The sequence below is a fragment of the Squalius cephalus genome (genome assembly GCF_949319135.1).
Source record: "Squalius cephalus genome assembly, chromosome: 14".
Classification (NCBI taxonomy): Eukaryota; Metazoa; Chordata; class Actinopteri; order Cypriniformes; family Leuciscidae; genus Squalius; species Squalius cephalus.
Window position 1 is genome coordinate 26857148 of NC_137135.1, and position 22887 is coordinate 26880034.

Sequence of the window (22887 nt, forward strand, 5' to 3'; positions counted from 1 at the left end):
TGATGGTGGAAAATATGTGCATTTGCTGCCGGCTTTGAGCTATGGTTACTAAGCAGGCATTCTTTTGAGAATCCAATTACAGCTAAGACACTTAATGGCTTTAGGTAGTTAAAAGTAAACATCTGATTCTGTCTGAATCTTTGAGGTGTTGGGCATTTTATTACACACAATGTTTTTCTCAGTACTAACTATGAGAAATGAAAACGAGGATGAAGTGATTTTGAAGGGATGGATTTTATTTTGGAGTCCATTTTTGTTTTTGTCTCTCTCATCCATAGTCTAAAATTCTTGAGTGAAATAAATAATTTATCATCTAGGTGGTCTGAAAATGTTTGTTTCAGCAGGGGCTGAACATTGATCCTCGGCATTGATCGTGCACCAAGGTGTCAAATTCAATAGTGGGGAATTCAGGCCGATGTCAGCTGAATTTTACTCTCTGAACAGAAGTCTCTCATGCATGTAAAGTTATTGTTGTTTTAGACATTTACAATTGAGCAGGACTTTTTGAGTTTTGTTTAGCTCATCACAGAGTTTAATTTTGCTGTCAAAACAGAATTCTGGACTAAAATCAAGTCCTCTTAAACCAGAGCAGTGTCCAAACACTGAGATATTTGAGATATACCTGTATTCACATTTTGAATTCTGAATGTTTGCTACAGTATATATGGATCATATAATTCTTTATAATGTTATTTATTTATTTAAAAAGTACATTCAGAATTTAAAATGTGAATCTAGACCAGGTATGGAAACCAGCATCCCAAACCCAACAATGCTGGGGTTTTCAACATCCTCGTGATATGAATATTAATTCATGACAAATCACACTTTATGTACGATTTAATATTTGAATACTGTTTCCCAGTTTATTGTGTACTGGCTCATACAATGTCTGTCTCCATTCCTCTATCTCTCTCTTCTTTAGCATTTATTTAACATTGTCAAGGTGCTAAATAATAAATCAAATGCTGACTGAAGGGCTCTAAAAGAGATCCTGGACAGAACTAATCGAACAGGGTTAGTGAAGCTTCACTGGAAGTCTAGAAGTTTACAGGTTTGTATTTGGCCCCTGGAGGTTAAATTAGATTGTGTCTGGGTTAATGTTTACTTGGTGAAAGAAAGAAAAAACATGTTTTGTATGCTATTCAATCTTTTCCTCTACAATCAGTGACTCTTCATATAAAGAAATTGGATCTTGTTTCTGTGCATCACAAGGCTGTATGATTTGTTATTCCTGGAAATGACATAAAGCTTGTCATTTTAAAGGGAATAGATGGGAATTTGTATGTATCCTGTTTGCCTTTTGAGTCGGTTCTTTCAACAAGTCCATCTAGCAGTTCGCCCTGTATTATTTACAGCATTAGTAGAAAGAGATTTTCTTTCTTTATGTAAGAATATGTAAGCAAAATGCACTTTATAATGAAGAATCGAATCAAATTTAAATCTAATCAAATAGAGAGCTTGTATAAATAAAATAAAAAGGCTAGTGTATTTGAATCATGAATATTTTATATATAAGCATTTTTTTTTTTTTTAATACTTTGGATCAAAACTGCATCTCTCACTTGAAACATTATCCAACTATGATATGATAAACTTACCAATTCACTTTACAGAAAATTCTTTAGTGTCGATAGCGTAATGTTGTGCAATATGTCTGCTCTTCTGAGATGCTTTTGTTTGCACTTTGATCCAGCTTCAAGCTTCAGTTTATGTGCCTGTAAAAGCCAGATGGCGGTCATTGCGTGGAGTGGAAGTCTCTGTGTTGCTTGTGCTTGTGCTGATAATAATGTCATTAGCTGAAGTAGTTTGTTGTATCATCTCCCCACTTCATGCCCATTCTAATGTGTTTTTCTAAGGAAAGTGCTGATAGTCGGTCTTATTACAGCCATTCTTCTGATGTGACTGAATGGATGTCAGCAGTCCCTCATCACAGCAGCCAGACATACGTGCTTATTTTCTCAACACTCGGGGCGGAGGATGGCGAGTCTGTCCACGCTAGTCCAGAGGTATTAATGGCGTTCATTTTGTGACCGGTTGCGTACATGACAGTTCATTTTCTGCATGGTCTCACAAAAGTCGATACGATCTTGTAAAGACAAATACCAGATAGCGCCTTCCCTAACTGATGCCGTTTTCAGAAGAAACATTAATCAAAGAGGTTGGATGTGGAGGTGCGCAGCCCGCCCAGTAAGTCTTTACGCATTAATAAAGGAAGCAGATGATCTATGAATGAATTCATAGCAGATGCTGCTTTCATTATTGTTGCATGATGCCAAGTGCCACTAGGGCTGGAGATGAGGAGGAGGCGGGGGGGGACTCTGTCAAGCCTCTGTGGAGCTTATTCCTTAGGAGCTTATTCCAATACTGGTCAGAGTAATAGCCCACCCCAATGTTAATCTACAGTCGCGCTCTCTTTTAAAATGGATGTGCTTTTCATTTTCTGCACTTGTGAATTCCGCAAATTTAACGCCAAGGAGAAAACCCTGATGTGTAGCATGGATAATCATTTTTACAGGGCAAAATACCTCTCTACAATTCAGACAGCCTCCATCTGTCTCGACTTGTATGGCTGTAGAAAGGCTAAATGAGATTTCATATTTCAGGCAATCAACAACATGACATAGTTACTAATGACTAATGTTACACATCAAGATATATTGTCTGCAAAACCTTGTGAGCATACCTTAATACAGGCAACTACCTTCTACGACAGCATCCTAACTCAAATGCAGTGTCATTAATGACTGATTCAAACATTGCTCTCAAAAAAAGCCTGACTTGTGGGATGAGCGCTATTTGCATGACAGGAGCTGCTGTCTATGTTGCTAAACTAATGCTTTGTCTAAAATACATACTCATAAATATTGGGTAAACTAGTCAATTTATAATTAGACTCATTAGACTTGGAACTATCTACCTTTTTAAACTTTTAAACAAGACTTTGTCATGCTAGCATTTGTGTTATAAGAGGTTTTTGTTTTGCATTGTTAAGTTTGTTTGTAAGAGGTTGTAGTAATATTTTTAATATTACATGTCCAATGCTACCAAATCAGATGCTGGTTCCACCATCTGTAAACTTGGTGGCACTGGTGCCAGTGCTCCCAATTGTTAGTCTGAGTAATCTTCAAGAAAACAGCTATTTCAAATTGTAATAATATTTCACAATATTACTGTCTTTACTGTTTTTTTGCAGCCTTGGGTGAGCATAATGTCTGGAACAGACCGCCCGTCGGCAGTTTTTGTGCGTCAGCCGACTAAGTTTTCTCAGTGAGTTCGGACGGCTGAAATTGGTCCTCGTCTGCTTTTTTTCGGCGTCGGGCCGTCGATGAGAGAGAGAACTCTGATTGGCTGTTCGGCTTAGTGAACGAGTCACTGCACAAGAATAATAGCAAAACGGTGAGCAAAGAAGTCAAAACGGTATAGATAGAAGGCTGTTCTAATGTTACGTCATCTTACCTGAGTGTTCCTTGGCGAATATTTCAATATTAACATGAGCGGAGTGGAATAAAGAAAGTGTTTAGAAGGATTGATATTCAAAATGGTAAGCACGCACTGCTTTGTTTATGGTTTGTGTATCTGCAGGCTGCAGCGTCGGTTTCCCTTTTTGAATGACGAATATATATGAATCTTACACACAGACGCAGAACGGAACGCACATTCTAGCTGATAGTCGGCAGTAGTTCGCTCAGTGTGTTCAGGTGCAGCTTTTTTCCCCCGACGCAGGCCACGCGAGGCGACAACACAGTCGGCTTTCATCAGCGCTAGTTCTTTGGCTTCGGTTTGGTGTGTTCCGGGCTTAAGAGACTTTCTAAAACATTTGAACAGTGATGTATATAAGAAAAGCCCTTGTTTTTTTATAGAAAAAAATCATCTGCTAACTGTTTAGCCAAATTACATCTGTACATGCACAAACACAAATCTTTGTCAAAGGCAAAGCGACACACTTTCCATAGTGTTGGTTGAAATGAAGTGAAAATTAAGAGCTAGGTGGCAGGAAAAATACATAGAACTGTTTTCCAGGAGAAAAGCTACAACAGAACTTTGATATTCTGGATCGATACCTTGAAAACAACCTGGCATCTCAGCACCACTCTTGGCTGAAGCATAATGGGCAATTTAAGGATGTGTTATCTTTTAGTCTTCTTCCTGTTTTTCTTTCCTTTAGTAAAAAGTATTTTTTTCCCTGTGTAAAATCTTTGACATTGTGTAGCTGTTTTCCTTGCTAAAGTTTTGACTATGCTAATTTAAAGATTCTTTTTTGATTTCCTGTAAATGGACAAAGACAGCTGCAAACGTAGTATAAAAAAGACATCGTTAACAGCATGTGTACTTATCTACAATAACTGACAGGCACTCCATTTTCCACATCATCCATATGCTCAAGCACACTGACTATAACTAATGCAACATCTGTTATTTACAAGCACGTATTTTGTGTTGTTAGCCAGCGAGTCAAATAAGAGAAAGCTAGAAGCTGCAGTTTAATTTGTCTGCTGTTCTGTGACTCCGTCACCATGCTGATACAGACAGTAATGGGTTTTTGTGTGTGTGTGTGTGTGTGTGTGTGTGTGTGTCTTTCATCCTTAAGATTAGTGTCTTGGCAATCTGAAAAGTAACAATCTTCATGGGGTTCTGTATAACAAGGATGTTTGAAAATGTCTAATGTGAATGAGCTTGAGCACACAGGAATGGTTTCTGAATACACACATTACCATGGCAATATAAAAAAAGACGTGTGCTTGTGTGCGTCTATAGATCTTTCAAGAAGCCCACTGTGCAAAAGAACTACGCATGACAGTATTATTGTGACGATGACTCATCAAAAGATTTAAAAGATGTCTGAGAATGTACGTGAAATGAAGACGCTGACATCAAACAGCTTCTTAATCACCATTTATAAAGCTTAGTATTAATTTTTGGCATCAAGACCGTCATTGGCCTTGATGTTTTCGCTTTGCGATAAGAATTAGTATTATAGTCTTAATGATTATATTTTAAGAGGTATTACTGAAGCAAAAACTGACAAATATTTTGCTGAAATCAAAACAAATGTTTTATTCTTTACACATTATTTTCCAATTAACAGTCTAAAAACCAGATGGATAGATGGATGATATTGTTTTTTAATTTACAGAAGATGTCACATGCCTATGATCTGTACTGATGAAGCAAAACAATGCGCAATACTGCTCTGACTATAATTGCTGTTGACGTGATACCCTTGGTGAACCAGCATCCTTGCCAATGAGTGACCAATCTCGCAGCTCTAACCTTATCACTCTGATAACCTATAGTGTATCAGATCCAACCTCAGGCCACTATCTGTCAACAACCATGACCTAATATTACACGGCCCAATCTGTTATCCTGCAGCCGCTGACCGGGAGGCCTGATTTGGAACGTAATGAAAAAGTGATAAGAGTTCTTTATGATATCTCTGCTGGCTGTTACCATTCAGAAGCTCCAGCATAATTAATGACAAGAGGAGAGATGAAAAAGAAGGGGTGAGAAAGGGAATAAGAGAGAGTTTATCGGAAAGATGGCACGGTTTTGCTAATCTTCCACAAACTGACAGTAAGCCACAATTGGCCTATTACAGAGAAATGGCCATAATCAGGAGACAGCTTAATGTGTCATAGTTTTTTCTTTAGTAGTTTCAATCGTGTGTGCATCCTTAACTTGTATACAAGTTAAACTCAGTCGACAACATTTGTGGTATAATGCTGATTAACACGAAATATTATTTTGACTCTTCCCTCTTTTTCATAAAATAAAGCAAAAATGTGAGGCACTTAAAATAGAACTAAATGTGTGTAATATAAGATTTAAAAGCAAAAATGTGAAGTATATCAATTTCTAAAAGCACACATTAATTGTAACACATTAATAGGCCCTATTCACTTAAAGGTATAGCGAAGGATTTTCCCGAATTTTAGAAAAGAACCGCCCTCTCCACTTTTTGAAAAAATGCACATGCGCAACACTCTACCTGCTCCCATATTAAACGTATGCACGAGCTAATCATAGCTTACATTAACTTTTACTAGCAGTGATTTTAAATGGATTTCTCCAAATAGCATGCCAAACTTTACCTGTCAAGTAGAAACTTCGCAACTGAGGCATCAGTGGGAAGCCCAACCTGTGTTTTGAGCGCACGCCATCGTGTGAATCGTGTGCACGTTTATGCACGTTCTGTTTATAATCTGATTCAAGTGTATTCCGAACAAAATGATATTTAGTAAATACAACTGTCTCATACACTGACCAGTTCGTAAATCCTAAATAAACTATATGTATGTTTGTTAGAAGTAAAATCTAAACAGATTTTGAAAGGGCTAATCATACACAACACAACGCAACGCATGTGTGCAAGATATTTTTGAATCCAATTCAGAAGATTGTCATATTGTAGAGTTTACATTCTTAAACCCTATTCAGATGGGATTAAATATGTACGTAAATAATCCGTCATTTCCTGTATAAAAGTAGTTTTCCGTGGTTTTTCAAGTATGGAGACGCTTGAAAAAGCATTGAGTTGCGTTCTAGACGCTGGGACAAGTCTGTGGCAGAACTCAAGTGTTTTCTTCATACCATTCAGATCAAAAAGAAGATCGAAAGCACTTGTTAGAGGGACGAAACATCTTTTAGAGTTAGGTAAGTGCCTTTTACCAACATAATCCAATCTGAAGTTAATTAATACATCGTTCGACCGGACATAACTGTTTCATTACTCCAATCTACCCTTGTAAACTTAATCCCGTCCGAATAGGGCTTTAGTTTCTTATTGATCAGATTAGTTTAGTTCTACAATCCAATCCAAAATTTCATTCAGATGGATTGAGGTGTTTACATGAAGGCTTTTCAATCCGAATGAGCCATCAGTCCGATTACTAATGGATTGTTTATGTGCGTGTAAATGTTGGTAGTGAATATCTTAAAATTTTGAGATTGCCCTAAATTAGGGTGACCAATGACCATATGTCCTCTTTTTCCCGGAAATGTCCTCTTTTTGGACCTAAAAAGACCTTCTAGATTCGGCTTTTGCTTTCTACAGTCGCCATTCATTGGTTGCGTTTTTGCATTGCTTTAGGTCCGCCTTCTCGCACGCCACCATTGGTCGGTCGGTCATGTAGCCTACGTAGCGCAAACATTGGTCAAACTGCACCAATAACTCAATCATTACCCTTTAGCACCACGTCAACAGCAAAGAGAGAGAGCAGCGCTTGCTTGTCAACAGTGGCACATGGCTCCTGAACAGCTTTAAAAAAAAGCCCAAATGTAAATTCACAGATGATTTACAGAGATAATTCCTGTGTTTTCGTCTTGGCCAGGATCCGTGTGAAGTAGAATGCATGACCTGCAAAGCTGGCAGTGTCAAATAAAGGTGCTAGCGACCTAGAAGCCCATATAAGGAACATATACAAGAGAACATCAGGAGGACTGAAATTATTTTTTACTGAAATAGTGGAGTTTTTTTTATGGCAACTGATTTTTTATTTTATTTTAACCTATGGCCATGAAAAGAAACAGTGTCATGTAAAATGTGTTAAAAGCTAAACTATTTTTTATTATTATTATTTGTTCGTTATTATTCTATTGTTGGGGGTTGCTATAACTATTATTCTAAAAGTTGAATGAAAAGAATTACTTTATGTATTAAAGTTCAATAACAAAGTTGCAAGGTTGTGAATGCATTTGTCAAGTATTTTTTGTTGATGCATTTTTCAGTGTTTAAGTGCTATGATCGGGTCCCAAGTGCATCTACCAACACAGGAACTTTGTTTTGGTAAGCCTTTCTCTGCTAGCATTAAAAAAATAAGCCGATCAGATTTCGCTACCCTTCTGACGTAGGAAGGGGATCTTATTATAATATTACCGCCCCTTAATCTGCACGTTTCCACCCACGGCGCCGGTTTTGTGCCGAATTTCGGCCCCTGACAAATTATTACCCCCCATCCTAAACCTACCAATGCTAGGGGGGTAATAATTTGGCGGGGGTCAAAATTCGGCACAACACCTGAACGGGAGCGGGGAGCAGCAGCTCATTTGCATTTAAAGGGACACACACAAAAATGGCGTTTTTGCGCACACCCAAAAAGGGGCACATTTGACAAGCTATTATAAATTATCTGGAGGGTATTTTGAGCTGAAATTTCACAGACACATTCTGGGGACACCATAGATTTATATTACATCTTGTGAAAAGGGGGATAATATGTCACCTTAAATACATTTTTGTGGTAATCAACATTATGCCATATTCTGTGCATAACCTGTAATAAATATTCTTATAAAAGAGAGAGCTAATGTGAGTCTTTTCTGTGTTAGTGTGTCGCTTTTAAGTGTCAAGTGGAATATTCTGTAGCACAATGATAGCGAAACTTATAGACAGCTGTCAAGAGGAAGCGGTGTGCAAGAAGGATTTTTTTTGTTTAAATCTTTTGGGAACCATTTGAATATGACAGCTAGCCACAGGGCATGGCAAAGCCTTCCCCTAACCTACAGAGGAATAAATGCACACTAGTCACACCATGTTGTTTCCTCTCATGATGTTTTTGCATAAACATGTCCACAGGCTGCTCTCTTAGAAGCCCGTGTTTATTCATACAAGTTATCACCATCCCCTATCATCCTCCTGTCCAGGCATTGGTATTTATGCAGAGCCAGGAGAGTGTGTGACCAAGGGCTCTTTGAACCCTCTGTTGATATGGCTCATAGTCTTATCATCACTGAAGATACCTGTTGTTAAAATGATGACCTATTGAGGGTGAAAATGCATTCCCTGGGGAAAACTTTCACAAGGCTTTCTAAGATACTCACACAATCATTCAGAAAGTATTTCTTTTTTGTGTCACACACACCTTTGGGAAGTCTTTGGATATGTGTGATAATCATTATCATTTGCGACAAGCTGCTTAAAATGTGCTATGAATATAAGTGAATCTGTACAAACCACTCACATAAATACTTTTTTTTTTTGGACAATAGTTCTTTTCTGTTTTTTTTTTCAAAAAGAGTATGTCACGTTGTAATGCACATACACATTTACAGTTCTGTGAATAGAAGCAATAAACAGATGTTCTCTTTCTCATGTTGGTATTGTGCCTGATGAAGACCTGACTGGTTGAAATATTGCGCTGTTTGGTAAATACATTTTTGTTTTTTGCAAAAGCTGCAGTTTCAATGTGCGGACCATTATTTTTCTTTGCTCTTCTCTCTCATATGGAAAATCTGATTAATTGTAGTCAATCAGTTCATTCAGATAGTTCATGTAAACTAATTTATCTGTTTAAGTTTTCACCTTAATTTTATTCCAACAACAAAAAAACTAAATATACTACCATTCAGAAGTTTACATTCAGTAGGGTTTTTTTTTTTTTTTTCTGAAAGCAATTACTTTTACTCACTGATCATAATCACTTATAAAGACATTATGATGCTACAAAAGATTTCTATTTAAAATAAAATATATCACGGTTTAAATAAATAAATAAAAATTAACAGAAAGGTTTCTTGGGCATCAAATCAGCAATTACAATGATTTCTGAAGGATCTTGTGACTCTGAAGATTAAATTACATTTTCAAATAGGCTATGTTAAAATATTTTGAATGGTAAAAATATTTCAGTTTTTACTGTATTTTTGCAGCCTTGATGAGTATAAGAGACTTCTTTCAAAAACATAAAAAATCTTGTCAACCCCAAAGTTTTGAACTGTAGTAAATATATAGTTAGCTGTTTTTTTTTAATTGTTTGTAACTAATTCTAATAACTAATAACTATACTGTAGTTCAATTTTCAGCAGCTTAAAAAACTAGTATTGTTTCAAAGTAAAGGCTTGCTGTATAGTAATTATATGTCTGAATTAGCCCCACCCCTTTGCCCTTTCATTCCCAACCATAATCATCATCCACCTGCGTAGCAATCCATTCCCTGGCTATTGCACTGACTGGTTAAAAGATTCTGACTGTGACAGGATTTTCAGCAGATGGCAGTTACACTGCATTTGTGCAGCAGTGCATGGAGGAGCTGCAGGGTCTTGGATAATGGCTGATGGTGAGTGCCAAACACCGCTAGTCTGGCACAGATGAGGTGCCGGTGTGATCTCAATCATAGCACAGGACAGCTGGCTCCGACTAGACAAGCACAGATGCCTGTAAGCACTGATCTCATGTCACATCAGACTGAGGCTCTTACAGCTGCCCTATGCATTGGTGTGGCGCTAAATTCGAGCAATAACTCAATGGCATAACACCTCCATCAGAGACAAGATAGACTTTAGGTAATTCTTCTCTAAATAAGCTTTATGATGCCTTACCTCTCTGTTATCTTATAATCCATTACAGTGTACAAAACTATCGTTTCAAAATGGCGGCAGCTGTGTTTGTATGAAACAAGAGAACTCCATGATACCTGGATGGCATAGGCCTAATAAAAGAATTGTGCACAAAATATTGATTTGAGTTGTAATATTTTATTAGCTCACCAAATGCAAAACTCCCACGAAGAAAAACTGTTCTTAACCAACACAGTCTCACCCCCAAACGTCACATACTGACGCGTCTTGACCAAACGGCAATATACGACGAAAAGGGTACCCCTAAAACGTCCGTATGTGACTATTCGGGTTATGGGTAGGTTTAGGTATGCGTTAGGGTACCGCTAAGAGGCGCTGCTGGTGCGCTTATGTCTTCGTCTCATATGGACGTTTTAGGGGTACCCTTTTCGTCGTATATTGCCGTTTGGTCAAGACGCGTCAGTATGTGACGTTTTGGGGTGAGACCGGGCTGTCTTAACAGGCGTATTATAGCACTGAATTCAGTACCTGGATGAGCCTGTGTTATTAGTTTTTGTCGGGGAATAACATACCGTTGGTTGTCGCGATTGACCAATCAGAATCAATTATTCCATAGAGCCGTGTAATAAATTTACAACTCTGTGGAATAATTGATTCTGATTGGTCAATCGCGCCATCCAGCGATATGTTATTCCCAGATAACCGCTGAAAACAGATAACACAGGCTCATCCGGGTTACTGAAGTCAGCAGCGCTATACGCTTTCTAGGAACGGTTTTCTTCATGGAAGTTTTGCATTTGGTGAGCTAATAAATTATTAAAACTCAGTCGAATCAATATTTTGTGTACAGTTATTTAATTATGCCATCCAGTATCATGGACTCGCTCTCTCGTTTCATACAAATGCTGCTGCTGCCATTTTGTGACTATTGTTTTGTACACTGTTGGATTATAAGATACAAACAGGTACGATTTTAAAACAGTTTAATCTGAAATCAATATCTCTTATCTCCATAATTATTTATGTGGCTAAATGCTGTGTAATAAGTGGCATGACTGAACTTGCCACGCTGTAACTGCTCTCTCCGCGGAAGCTTTGCGTTTAAAGACCTAATAAAATATTTCAACTCAGATCAATATTTCGTGCCTAATTATTTACTTATGTGGCAAGTAGCCGTGTAATAAGCGGGATAAACACCCAGCCGGTTGTTCTCTCAAAATTCTTTAACTTTTCTATTGTGAATATATCTGACTGGATGAATGTATTATCGGAATTTAAAAAAAATGTTGAGTAGGGTTCTGTCCATCGGTTGTTGATTGGATGGAGGCAGATCTGAATGTAAGCTTGTTGTAAGGGGGTGGGTTTATGTGGAATAAATGAATAGAGAAATCTGTCATTTCACCAGAAGATCCAGTTATGAAATTTTAATAAAAAATTACAAGGTCAATTAATTAATTTAGTATAGTTCTATATACGATTCTAAATTCAGCTGTTTTACCTTAACTGTTGAATCTTTGTAGAATGATGTCGTGCAGAAACATGTTCATATGACTATCATAAGTTTGAGTTCATACAACCGCTTTTTAAAAAAAATAAAGTTAAAGTTAAGGACAAAAGAAAATTGTTAGTATTCCCTAATGTGTCTTACTAAAATTCAAGCCTGCAGTCTGAGAAACCATAAACGCATGTTGGGGAAGCTTGCCGTAGACATACAGTAAGCCATTATCATCATAATTGTCATTATCGCAATAGCAATATCCTCTTTAATGGCATATTAGCTGGATAAATAGGCAGAGTTACATTCAAAATGATTTATATCTCCATTTAACTAAATGTACCCTCTTAGAATGTTTAAGTGCAGAATCTGAGTTTGTTCGGTGACCACGTAGAAGCTTCTGAAATGAGCAAATCGCATCCCCACTAAACATGCTGACTCACTCTCTCAGGCGGTGATAAAGAGCTCATTTTCTCGTCACCACACCAGCACTCGGTATCTGTCAGAGCCAACCAGGCCTCATTTAATCAGATTCTCAGTTAGAAAGGAAGAAACTTAGGGTTAGGTGAGTCCAATGCTCCCCGCTAGCTGAAATGCCAGGATGAAATATCTAGCAGTCTGTGAATGAAAGCTAAAAACTCTATCCTCACAGGAGGCACACGGTGTCTGCTGTCTTTAATGAAGCGTGCTTACTGCTTTCAACCCCACCTGAGAAGAGTTAGGGGCTAGAAAAATACACTTTTTGTGCTGGGTTTCAGTAGGGGGGAGATTTTGTGGTAGATATATAAAAAGTGAAGTAAAAAATAGGTCAAGCATGATAACATTAATCTCTAAGACAATAACAAACAGGTGAGGGCGCTTTTTTGGTGTATTATATAGTGCATCCTAGCACTGTGCCACACATGTGACTTGATATCCAGACTTTGAATTTCATGTTTAGGTTAACCGCTGTGTCAAAGCATCGTGGAAGATGGCTTGTGTTATGCTGCAGTTTAGTGTTCAAAGAGATGAACTACACCTTTTCTGTGTTCACTATAATGTCTCAACGAATGTATTGTAAAAGCTTTTTGAATTTGTATGGGCAGACATTACTCTTATTTTCTTTAGAAAATGTAAAAGTCTAGTTAATGTACTCTCTTTAAAAAAAAAAGAGGTTAATTTGTGATCTATTTAATAGGATTATCCAACACTTGAATGCTTTATGCCAAAAAGGTTCTAAGGAGAAACAGCAACACTGACTCTGTCTGGGGCAGGGCTTTCAGTTTGTTTAACCAATAGAAAAAGGAGGTTGTGTTCCAGAAACATATTCGATAAGTCATTGGCTGAATTTAGAATAGCAAATTAGCATGCAATGCTAACTATATCTTTTTTGGCAAGAATTTCAATAATGGATGTAAACTATATTAATGCACAGCTCTATACAACAAGTTGGATACATAAGTATATAACTTTATCCACATACTCAGGTAGAGCGATGTATACTATTATAGTAAATCATTCTCAACTGCTCAACTGTTGCCTAAATGTGCCTATAAAAAAGGTCACTATTAGGCTTATATTTAAGTGTCTTATTTTTTTTTTATATAATTATACAATAGACAACAAATAGTATCAACATGTAAAACAAGAACCAGAAATAAAGGAGATGCAATCAATTAGAGCATGTTAGGACAAGAACAATTTAAAGGGGGATTTTAAAGAGAGCATAACAAGATAATGTTTTCCTTGATTTGGTCTTCTCTGAAACAGAAAGCGTTTGAAGGTGAAATTCGTTGAGAAAAACTTTGAATAATGGCTTATGATTATAATTGCATAAGATTTGGTAACAATATCTTTCTGAAAGAGAGCACGAATTGACCTATTGCTAGAGTATGGAAATAGACTAATCTTGCCCAGCATTGTTTGAGTGGGATAAAAAATAGGTGGTATGGTAAACAGAGTCCTATCAAAACCTTTAAACAATGTAATAACACCTGTGGGAATAGCATCGAAAACGATGGCAAATTTTCTAGGCGTGACAGGAAAATTGAATTTTTCCAGGAATTCGCCATATGTATATATACATCCATCTTCATTAAAAAGATCACATACTAACGTAATATTGTTATCATGCCAGTTTTGAAAAAATAAGGACTTGTTTTTATAAAGAATATTATGATTGTTCCATATGAAACATGAATGTGGGGAAAAGTTGTGTTTATAAATAAGAGACCAAGCCAAAAGCATTTGTTTGTGGAATGAAGAGAGCTTTCTAGGTAAATTTTCAATATTATAATTACATAACGAAAGAAACTATAGGCCACCCAGCTTGGGAAAATATTTCATTTGAGATAAAGTTCCAAATTGAAGAGGGACATTTTAAGAAGTGTTTCATCCAATTAATTTTAAAAGTGTGATTTAATGTTTTAAAATCTAGAAAATTTAAACCTCCATTTTCATACGTTCATTACAACAGTTTTTTTTAAACAGTGGGTACGATTCCTCCAAACACAATTAAATAGAAGATTATCTATCATTTTACACATTTTATTCCAAATGTAGAGCTAATGCTGCATAATGTTAATCTAGATAAACCTTCAGCTTTAGTAAGCAAGACCTTGCCTTTTAATGAAATATATCTTTGGAGCCACTGGTTGAGTTTTTTACGGGTTTTGTCAATAGCAGGAATATAATTTTCAGAACATCATGTAGCTTGATTTTTAGTTATTACAACTCCTAAATATGTGACTTTTCCTCTGACAGGAATATTACAAATGGATGAAATATCACACTCTGTAATAGGTAATAACTCACACTTAGATATATTGAGGTATGAAACAGAGGCTTTAGAGAATGCATCAAGAGCTACTGCAACTTGATCACTATTTTTTAAGAAAAGAGTGGTGTCATCGGCCCACCTCCCTCCCTGCAATTGAGACACCTACAAGGTTGCTTTGCTTGATATAGTCTACTAAGAGTTGAGCTGCTAATAAGAACAAATAGGGAGAGATAGGACAACCTTGACGTATACCCCTTTTGACATCAGATCTAGAAGAAGTCCCATGTTTTAATTGAATTGAACTGTTGGCATTACAATATAAAGTTCTGACCGCATCACTAAAAAAATGACCAAAACCAAATCTTTCCAGACTAAGAAAAATACATTTTTGCTCAAGAGTATCAAATGCTTTGTAGAAATCCAAAAATGAAATATACTTTGATCAGAAATCAGATGAGAATAATCAAGAACATCTAAAACTAATCTAATAATAATGGAAATATGTCTGTTCTTCATGAAACCAGATTGTGTTTGATCAATAATCGAGTCTAGGACGGTCTTAATTCTCTCAGCAAATATACAAGCAAGTATTTTGTAGTCATTGTTTAGAAGACAAATTGGTCGCCAATTATCAATAAATAATAAATCCTTTTTTTATTTCGGTATCAAAGTAATAAGACCCTGATTTAAGCTTGCTGGAAGCTGGTCAACGGAAATACTTTCATTAAATATGTTTAATAAAAACGGCGCCACTTTTGGGGCAAAGCACTTATAAAATTCTCCAGTAAGCCCATCCGTCCCAGGAGATTTGTTATTTTTTTAAATGATCAATTGAATCTGCTATTTCTTTAATACTTAGAGGTTTGTCACAAAGATTTATTTTCTGGTATTATACTCTTAGGTTTATCTAGATAGAGAAGCAAAAAAGGAGGATGTTGATTGTTCCGAGTAATTAGAGGTATAAAGCTTACTATAGAACACTGAGCAGAATTTAGAAATCAGCTTCGAATCAGAGGTAACGGTGCCATTAATACTGATTTGGTGTACAGTATTGTAATATTAGCACGTTGTTTTTCCAAGCAGAAAAAATAAGCAGAATTTTGCTCCCCCTCCTCGAGGCATTTCTTTCTGGAGCAAATAAAAGCGACCCTCAGCTTTTCTTTTATAGATCTTGTCTAATTTGTTCTGCAATTCTACCAGACTTCTAACCCCTTTTCCATAATAGAAGAAATGCTTGATATAACATTATCCTCCTCTGCCCTTCCAGCCCGGATATAGGAATATAGGATAGGATGTAGGATTCATACTTAAATAACTCCCAATTATTCTAATAAGAATTTTCTGTAATGGCTTTCTTTAGATAGCATTCAAGTAAGCGGTTAATTTCTAACTTAACATTTTTTTTTTTTAAATACGAGTTATTGAGGTTCCAATAAAACGTTCTGGTGATTCCCTTCTCTAGTGCGATACATATTATTCATATCAGAATTGCTTTATGGCCTGTCAATGGAGTCGGGTGAACAGAAACTGAAATATGTTCTTTATTTAAATCCTTTGCTATCAACCAGTAATCAATGTGCGAGCAGCTACTAAGATTCTTGTTGGACCAAGTGAATCCTGAATCATCTGGAAATTTTTGCCTCCAAATATCTATTAAATCGTATCTATCCAAAAATAGATTTAATTGCTTAGTTGTCGAAGATTCCTTACCAGGGGGCCAGCGATCAATTTGGTTATTAAGAGTGATGTTAAAATCCCCTCCAAAAATAACATATGCACTAGGAAATTTAGACAACCAGTGTGTCATTCTACTTTCTGTCAAGTTAAGTAGCCGTGTATTTTCTGCATTGGAGTTGTAGCCGTACATATTGATAACTAAAATCGTAATATTAATAACAGATATAACATGAATAAGAAAATGACCATTACAATCCCCCTCAGAATGTAAAACATTGCCATTAAAACGATTCAGCAGAGTAATAACACCAGCTGAACACTCAGAGCAATTGGAAAACCACATTTCACTCCCCCATTACGATCTCCAAAATTTGCTATCCTCATGAATAGAATGTGATTCTTGTACAAAGCAAAAGACAGTTTTAAATTGCTTGACAAAAAAAAAAAAAAAAAGAGCTTTATACGCTTTAAGGTATGTCGCAATCCTCTGGCATTTAAAGATAAAATCGAAAAAGACAACAAACTTGAAAAATCAAAAAGCCTCTGAGCAAACAAGTCCTTTAGGAGATCTTTACCTGAACAGGGGTTATGCGGAGTGCCCAGCGGAAAACAGGTCTAATCATTTCCGCTTCTCACTTCTGTACACATCTGCAGTGGTAGGTGATCTCTGAGGTAACTGTTCATTTTCTCTTATTATAATAAAATTCTTATTTCTGATCAAACTTTAGTGTATTTGTTTTAATTAAAATGTCACGAATGTTGAAATATCAGAAACGGGAACATCCGAACAGCAGTTTTTGTTGTGTGCCGATCTGCTCTGTGTCGAGGAAAATTAACTCTGGGGTAAGTTTCCACCAGTTCCCAAAGGATGAGTCAGTCAGGGAGATATGGGTCCGAAACATTAGGCGTGATCATTTTTAATCCCTGAAGATATAATTGAAGGGGCCAACACCATTTGAAACCCGGGGCGATTGATTGATATTGATATTGATATTGATATTAGGGGTAACTCCTGTAAGAACCGGCTATAGAAGGTTGCCATTACTACGCTGTGTTTACCTCAGTAGCTGATGGCCGGAAGTAGTTAAACCTGTTTCGTAGAACCCGGAAGAATGTTGCGCATAACCCCTATTGAAAAGTCCTAAAAGCACCCAAACGGGCAACATACGGGTATTAAAGAGTTAAGACATTTTGTCCTCGTCACCTATTGCATTCCGCTGATCTTCCTCGATCTGTCATAGACAAAGTTCGACGCCACCGATGAAGGTACGCCGATTTCCCTTCACTACGTGCCTTTTGAATGGCAGGCCATAATTTAGCTCTGATCTCCTTAACAGCCTGCGGAAGGTCTTCAGCAAAATCTGAGGTCCTTTTCACTTCTTCGGCGTGGCCCAGACTGCATCCCGATATGTTCTCGATAGAAAACAAAGTATGACCCCTCTTGGTTTTGACACATCCGGTTGCCTCTTTCCTAGTCGATGCACGATGTCAATTGCCTCCGCCAATTTATTCTGATCTTGAGGAAGTATGGCTTGGCAGATCTGAATGGTCTCGATCTTAACATCCACAATCGATTCCGGAATTCCATAAAGTTTCAGGTTCCATCTTCTTGAGTAGTTTTCCAACTCTGTTTCTCTGACTTTAAGATGAACGACCTCTTCTTCTTTCTTCATGCATTTCTCCACATTTTCAACCCTTTTTTTTCACATCCTTTATTTCTCTGCTGGTGAAGTCGATTGTCAACTTTAGACCCTCTATTTTCACGGTATTTTCACCTACCATTTTTTCAATGGCGTCCGATCTCGCGTTAATCAGTGTCGAGAGGGTATCAACAATGTCCGAGTTAGATGGAGAGCCTGCACAATCATCTCTTAGGAGAGCTTTTTTAGATGCAGGAGGCTTACATGGTGTTGCCGGATACGAGGGAAAATCATCTTCAGAAGCCATCAAAGACAGCTGGCCTACCGAGTTAGCGTAGTCATGAGAGCTAGAAACGGGTTTGTCGAACCTGTTGCAACTGCCTGTTTAGCTGCCTTCATCACTCTCTTTTTTTCCCGTGTAGACATATGGATGATCAGATTGATTATGTCCAGACTCTGCTCAGAATCTAATTACAGTCAGTCGCTTAGTTTTTGTATTTTTTGCACACGCTCTGTAAATCAGGAGCGTTTAGGTTACCATCTTGGAAAACCCCTCTTTTTGTGTCTTAGTTTCCTTTGCTATATGCCAAAATTGACGCATTCGTCACAGCATCCGTCCAGCGGGCCAATCAGCGCCGTGGAAAAGACGTGCAGGTCAGTGCTCCTGCCCTCTGAACAGTCTGACCAATCGGGAAAGTGGGATGCAAGCTATAAACCTTATGCACCAGAGAAACAAGGGCGCAGCCATATTTAGAAATTGTCATTGAACTTCCGTTTTTGCACTGCTCTGTATATCTCTATGGCATCGCTGTCCAGGAGTAAATAGCTTTTGAAGTGGATTTACTTAATGTAAAGTTAACGGAAGTTATCATGAGGATTGTAATGTTTAAAGCAGATGTCTTAACAAATTTCAGTCGACCGGGAAGATTTTAAAACGAGCCGTTCAATCATAAATACGCAAAATCGCTGTGAAAATCATAGACAGTAAAAGAAATGGACACAGCGACCCCATTGGATTCAACGGAGAAAGGTGAAGTCAATTAGAAGCTCTCACTTCCTGATGGCTGAGCGTACTGACTCAAACTGAGCTTGACGACGTAGATGTGACGTGAGCAACCCGTCTGTCTTCTAGTAGCTGTGCCAAGAGAAATCTGAATCATTCCCTTCCGAAACTTGCAGAGACGGAGAGTGTGAGTAGGAGGTCTCCATGAGCTAGGAGCAGGAGCAACTTTTGCTAAGTATTCTGATTAATTATTTTGTCATTTTGCCTCCACGTCCCCCCGATTGCCCGCGAGCTTCTCCTCCTGTCCATACGGTAATCTCTCTACTGTGAGAGTCGCGAGGTTATGACGCAATCATTAGCCTATTTTTACAAAAACTGCTTCTACGGGGCCATAAGATACAAGGTAATGGAGCCTTTTATACATTTTTGTGTTTCTTTAGAAATAAATAATGGACAAATGGAGTGTAAACAGTATAACAGATGTAAAGTTATTCGCTGTCAAAGTGACGCCAAAATGAATGGGAGTCAATGGAATGCTAACAGCAGGTGAGGGTCTGCTAATCAATGGCGCCCAGGGAAGCTTCAGTGTTTTCCAAAACATTGGCCCCCTGGTGAAAATACAGAATGGAAGACAAAAGACAACGAGCGCAGTGCTGAAAAAGGGGCGGGGCTACATAAGGTCTATATTACTATATCTACTTAGTTTATTACCGTTTGAATAGCCCCGCATGTGTAAAAGTTCATGTATGCGAGTGACAATACGACCTAGCTCGTAAAGATGTTTGTGTGTATATTTACTTACTAGTTTCCTCACGTATTTAATTGTTATATTTAGAAGACATAATCTATGTGCCTTTTAGTCATTATATAATCTATTTAATATATATCGCTCACTTCTAGAGTTAAAGCACTCTTTGGGCACATGCGCATGCTCCATTTCTGTCCTCAGCGTGCAAAGGTGTCGAATTTCAACCGCTCAGTATTAATCATTTCTAGCTGTGTACTTTTCCATATAATGGCACATTTGTTTTTCCTATTGTACTGTATTAATCATTATAATTTAACATTGTGGAGATTACTGTTACATTATTATTACTACTATTATTTGTATCTATTTTTCTATATTTATTTATAAAAACCACACACACATGCAAAGTCAAATTTATTCAGTGTACTGAGTTGTGGTGACAATAAATGGGTTATTTCCCATATACCTGATCAACTCTGGTAAAAGTCTCTCACCGGACGCTCTGTTATCAACCAAATTCAGCTTCTACTAGCCAACATTTTTACAGTGCCAAAAGGTTCTATATACAGGTAAAAAGAAATCTTAATAATTGCATAATACTTTCATGTTTTAATGGGTTATTTAAATTTTTTCTAATGATAAAGTGTTTACAAGCTGTTTAGTTAACAACATTTAATTAAAATGAAAAATGAATTGAAACAAATTAATTGAAATTAAATCCATAAAATGATCCCATGATGGGAACCAGTAGCGGCCGTAAATTTAGTTAGAGCAGATTCTGGATTACTTTGGCATTAATGCTTTTTTCACTTTTGTTTTTGGCTCTAAAAGTAAGAAATTAGATTGGACTGGTGCCAATGAGGTCTCCTTGCACCAAATTGGCATTATGAGTAATGAAGCCTGAAGTCACTTCAGGAATAATAGCTTATAATCTTACATAAGATATAGCAGTAACTCATTCACCTCATGAAAATTCACGAAGAACAAATAAACAGCAAACAGTTTCTCCACTTCATCTTATTTCTCCAGTCTGACAGCAGGCCTCTGACTCACACAGGATCTACGTAATGAATGATCTATGGAAAGCTACCCGCTGAGACTGATAGAGGAGGGGGAGTGTGAACAGCCTCTAAAACTCCATACTTGAACAAACTTTTAACAAGAGTGAGCAATATTTAAAGTAAGTGGAAAATAACATTAACCCCTTGCCCTTTCCAATTTCAAATCAATTTTGTAACATTTTGCCATTGGATGGATTTGAACAGATTTATAGTTTGTCTTACTTTTTATTGTAAAAAATATAAAGTCACCAAAAGCAAATCAGAAACCAGCTTTACAAGTGTCACATGACAGGCATCTAAAATACAGTATTTTCATGTTATGTTTTGGTTCACAGCAATAACTGAGGCTGCAGGATCGCTTATAACTGTTTGTCATGCAAACCAAATAAGTATCCATACTAGTAAAACAATGATGTTGTATAACTATACTGTAATACACTTTTATAGATATCAAACATTATTGATTTCTTTTGTTGTTGGCAGTCATACAAGAAAGCACTGTACAGAACAGAAATATACTGAACAGAAATATACTGTCATAAAGGCACATATGTCAGTTGATATCACAATATGTAAAATAATGTTAAAAAATACATTGTAACAAGGAAGAGAAATGTCTAGGTTGTGCTAAATAACATAGGAATGGTGTGTGCTTTTTTAGTTTAGATGATACTGGCCAACTCTGTCTACCCAGAATCCTCAGAGACAATCAAGAGTGCTGACAACTTCCTGGAACACCTACAGGATAGGGAGGGTAAAGACAGAGTTTGATGATGAGAAGACAAAACCTCCATACCTTAGGCTAAGTGAATGGATATATCATTTTTATATATATTTTAAAATTAAACTCACTTGCAAGTTTGTAAACAAATAAGACAGTGCAATGAAAAGCTTTCGCTCACATTCACTATATCGCCAGCAATGAATCGCTTGACCTACATGAGCAAAAAGAGATTCTCTTATTAGTCATTTTAATTTCCCGTTTACTGGAAAACATGCCTACAGGAAATGCAGATTTGAAATAAACATGAAAAACTAATTCAAAGGATCATATTATTCAAACATAATAACGAGACCTACCTTGGACTTTCTGTTGAAATCCACCAGCTGCATTGCCAATGCAGAAGCATCCCTGCTCAAAGCTGATCTGATCATATTTTTCAATGTTGGCTAACAAAGTGCCATTTACCGGCAGGTATAAAGTGCTTCCATTGGGCTCCCAGCTCTCAGAGTAGTACACACCTCTCTGGCCATCAATCGAGACAAAACCACCTAGAGGTAAGACAACTCGCAGGAGTCAAATGCATTACATTTACGATTAAATGTAGACTTACAATTTTTCCTAATACAAATTTTATCAATGAAGTAAATCCTATATCAGAATAATCAAATTCTAAAAGGATGTATCTGCCAATAAGCCAACTGGAACTATGAAATGCCAGACTGATGCATGTTTAGGTTTATAGTTGGAAACCTTAATGCATATTGTATTAGCAGTTGTAGGAGATAAAATATGTATGTACAGAATAATCTATTTACAGATACAATAAGTTGTCCGTTTGTATTAAGTCATTTAATGCAATTATTTTAAATACATACATTTACATTAATGTTTTAATTTTTTACATTAATGTTTTAAGTTCAAAATCTGGTTTTGTTTTAAACTCGACACATAAGGATTTTGCCTCAACTAAGAGCCATACTTACGTTTCTTCAAGCTCTCTTTGGAGGGAAAAAACTTAGGACCATCCTCTTCGTTGCCATTAAAATTATTCCCATCATTTCGTTTACGTTTACTGGGTAAACAGATGGGCGACATTTCAGTAAATCCATTAATCCATTTCATATGTGTCTGACAAACGTTACTGGACAGTGTTCCATTGGGGTCCATGATTCACTATACAGTAATGTGGACTTTTTGTATGTAACTTAGCCTATAATTATTACATGCACAATATTCGTGGCTTTGAAGCATTCGGTGCCATACAGGATACTAAATAAACGCCAGGATATCTGTGACAGTGTCTATTTGAAATAATTTAAAAACGACACAAAGTAAATAATGTCATTAGTTTACTAGGCTATGTCTTTAGTTACACAGAGACAGGCGATTCACGAGCGCGAACCAAAAATCAAAACAATGAGCCGTGATTGAGTGGTTTTATTTTTTTGCCTGATTCAAATGGTTGACTTTGTGTTTTTTGTG

At 37.0% G+C, this 22887-nt stretch overlaps 1 protein-coding gene across 1 annotated transcript; it reads right to left on the minus strand.

Moving 5' to 3' along the window:
* Positions 1-20022: 20022 nt before the first annotated feature.
* Positions 20023-22837, minus strand: LOC307170661 (uncharacterized protein). Its single transcript, XM_079891865.1, has 4 exons — positions 22389-22837; positions 21762-21953; positions 21534-21616; positions 20023-21419 (listed from the first exon to the last, which is right to left on the minus strand). Exons 1-4 carry the CDS (start codon positions 22570-22572, stop codon positions 21381-21383), a joined length of 498 nt encoding a protein of 165 aa, XP_079747991.1. The 5' UTR covers positions 22573-22837; the 3' UTR covers positions 20023-21380.
* Positions 22838-22887: the final 50 nt, after the last annotated feature.

What these genes read in the sequence shown, in the direction of transcription:
- LOC307170661 (XM_079891865.1), bottom strand. Translation starts at nt 22,572, where the DNA reads ATGGACCCCAATGGAACACTGTCCAGTAACGTTTGTCAGACACATATG. An exon ending in ATTTCAACAGAAAGTCCAAG is followed by an intron (nt 21,617 to 21,761) that starts GTAGGTCTCGTT and finishes TTGCTCATGTAG; the next exon opens with GTCAAGCGATTCATTGCTGG. An exon ending in ATTTGTTTACAAACTTGCAA is followed by an intron (nt 21,420 to 21,533) that starts GTGAGTTTAATT and finishes CCTATCCTGTAG; the next exon opens with GTGTTCCAGGAAGTTGTCAG.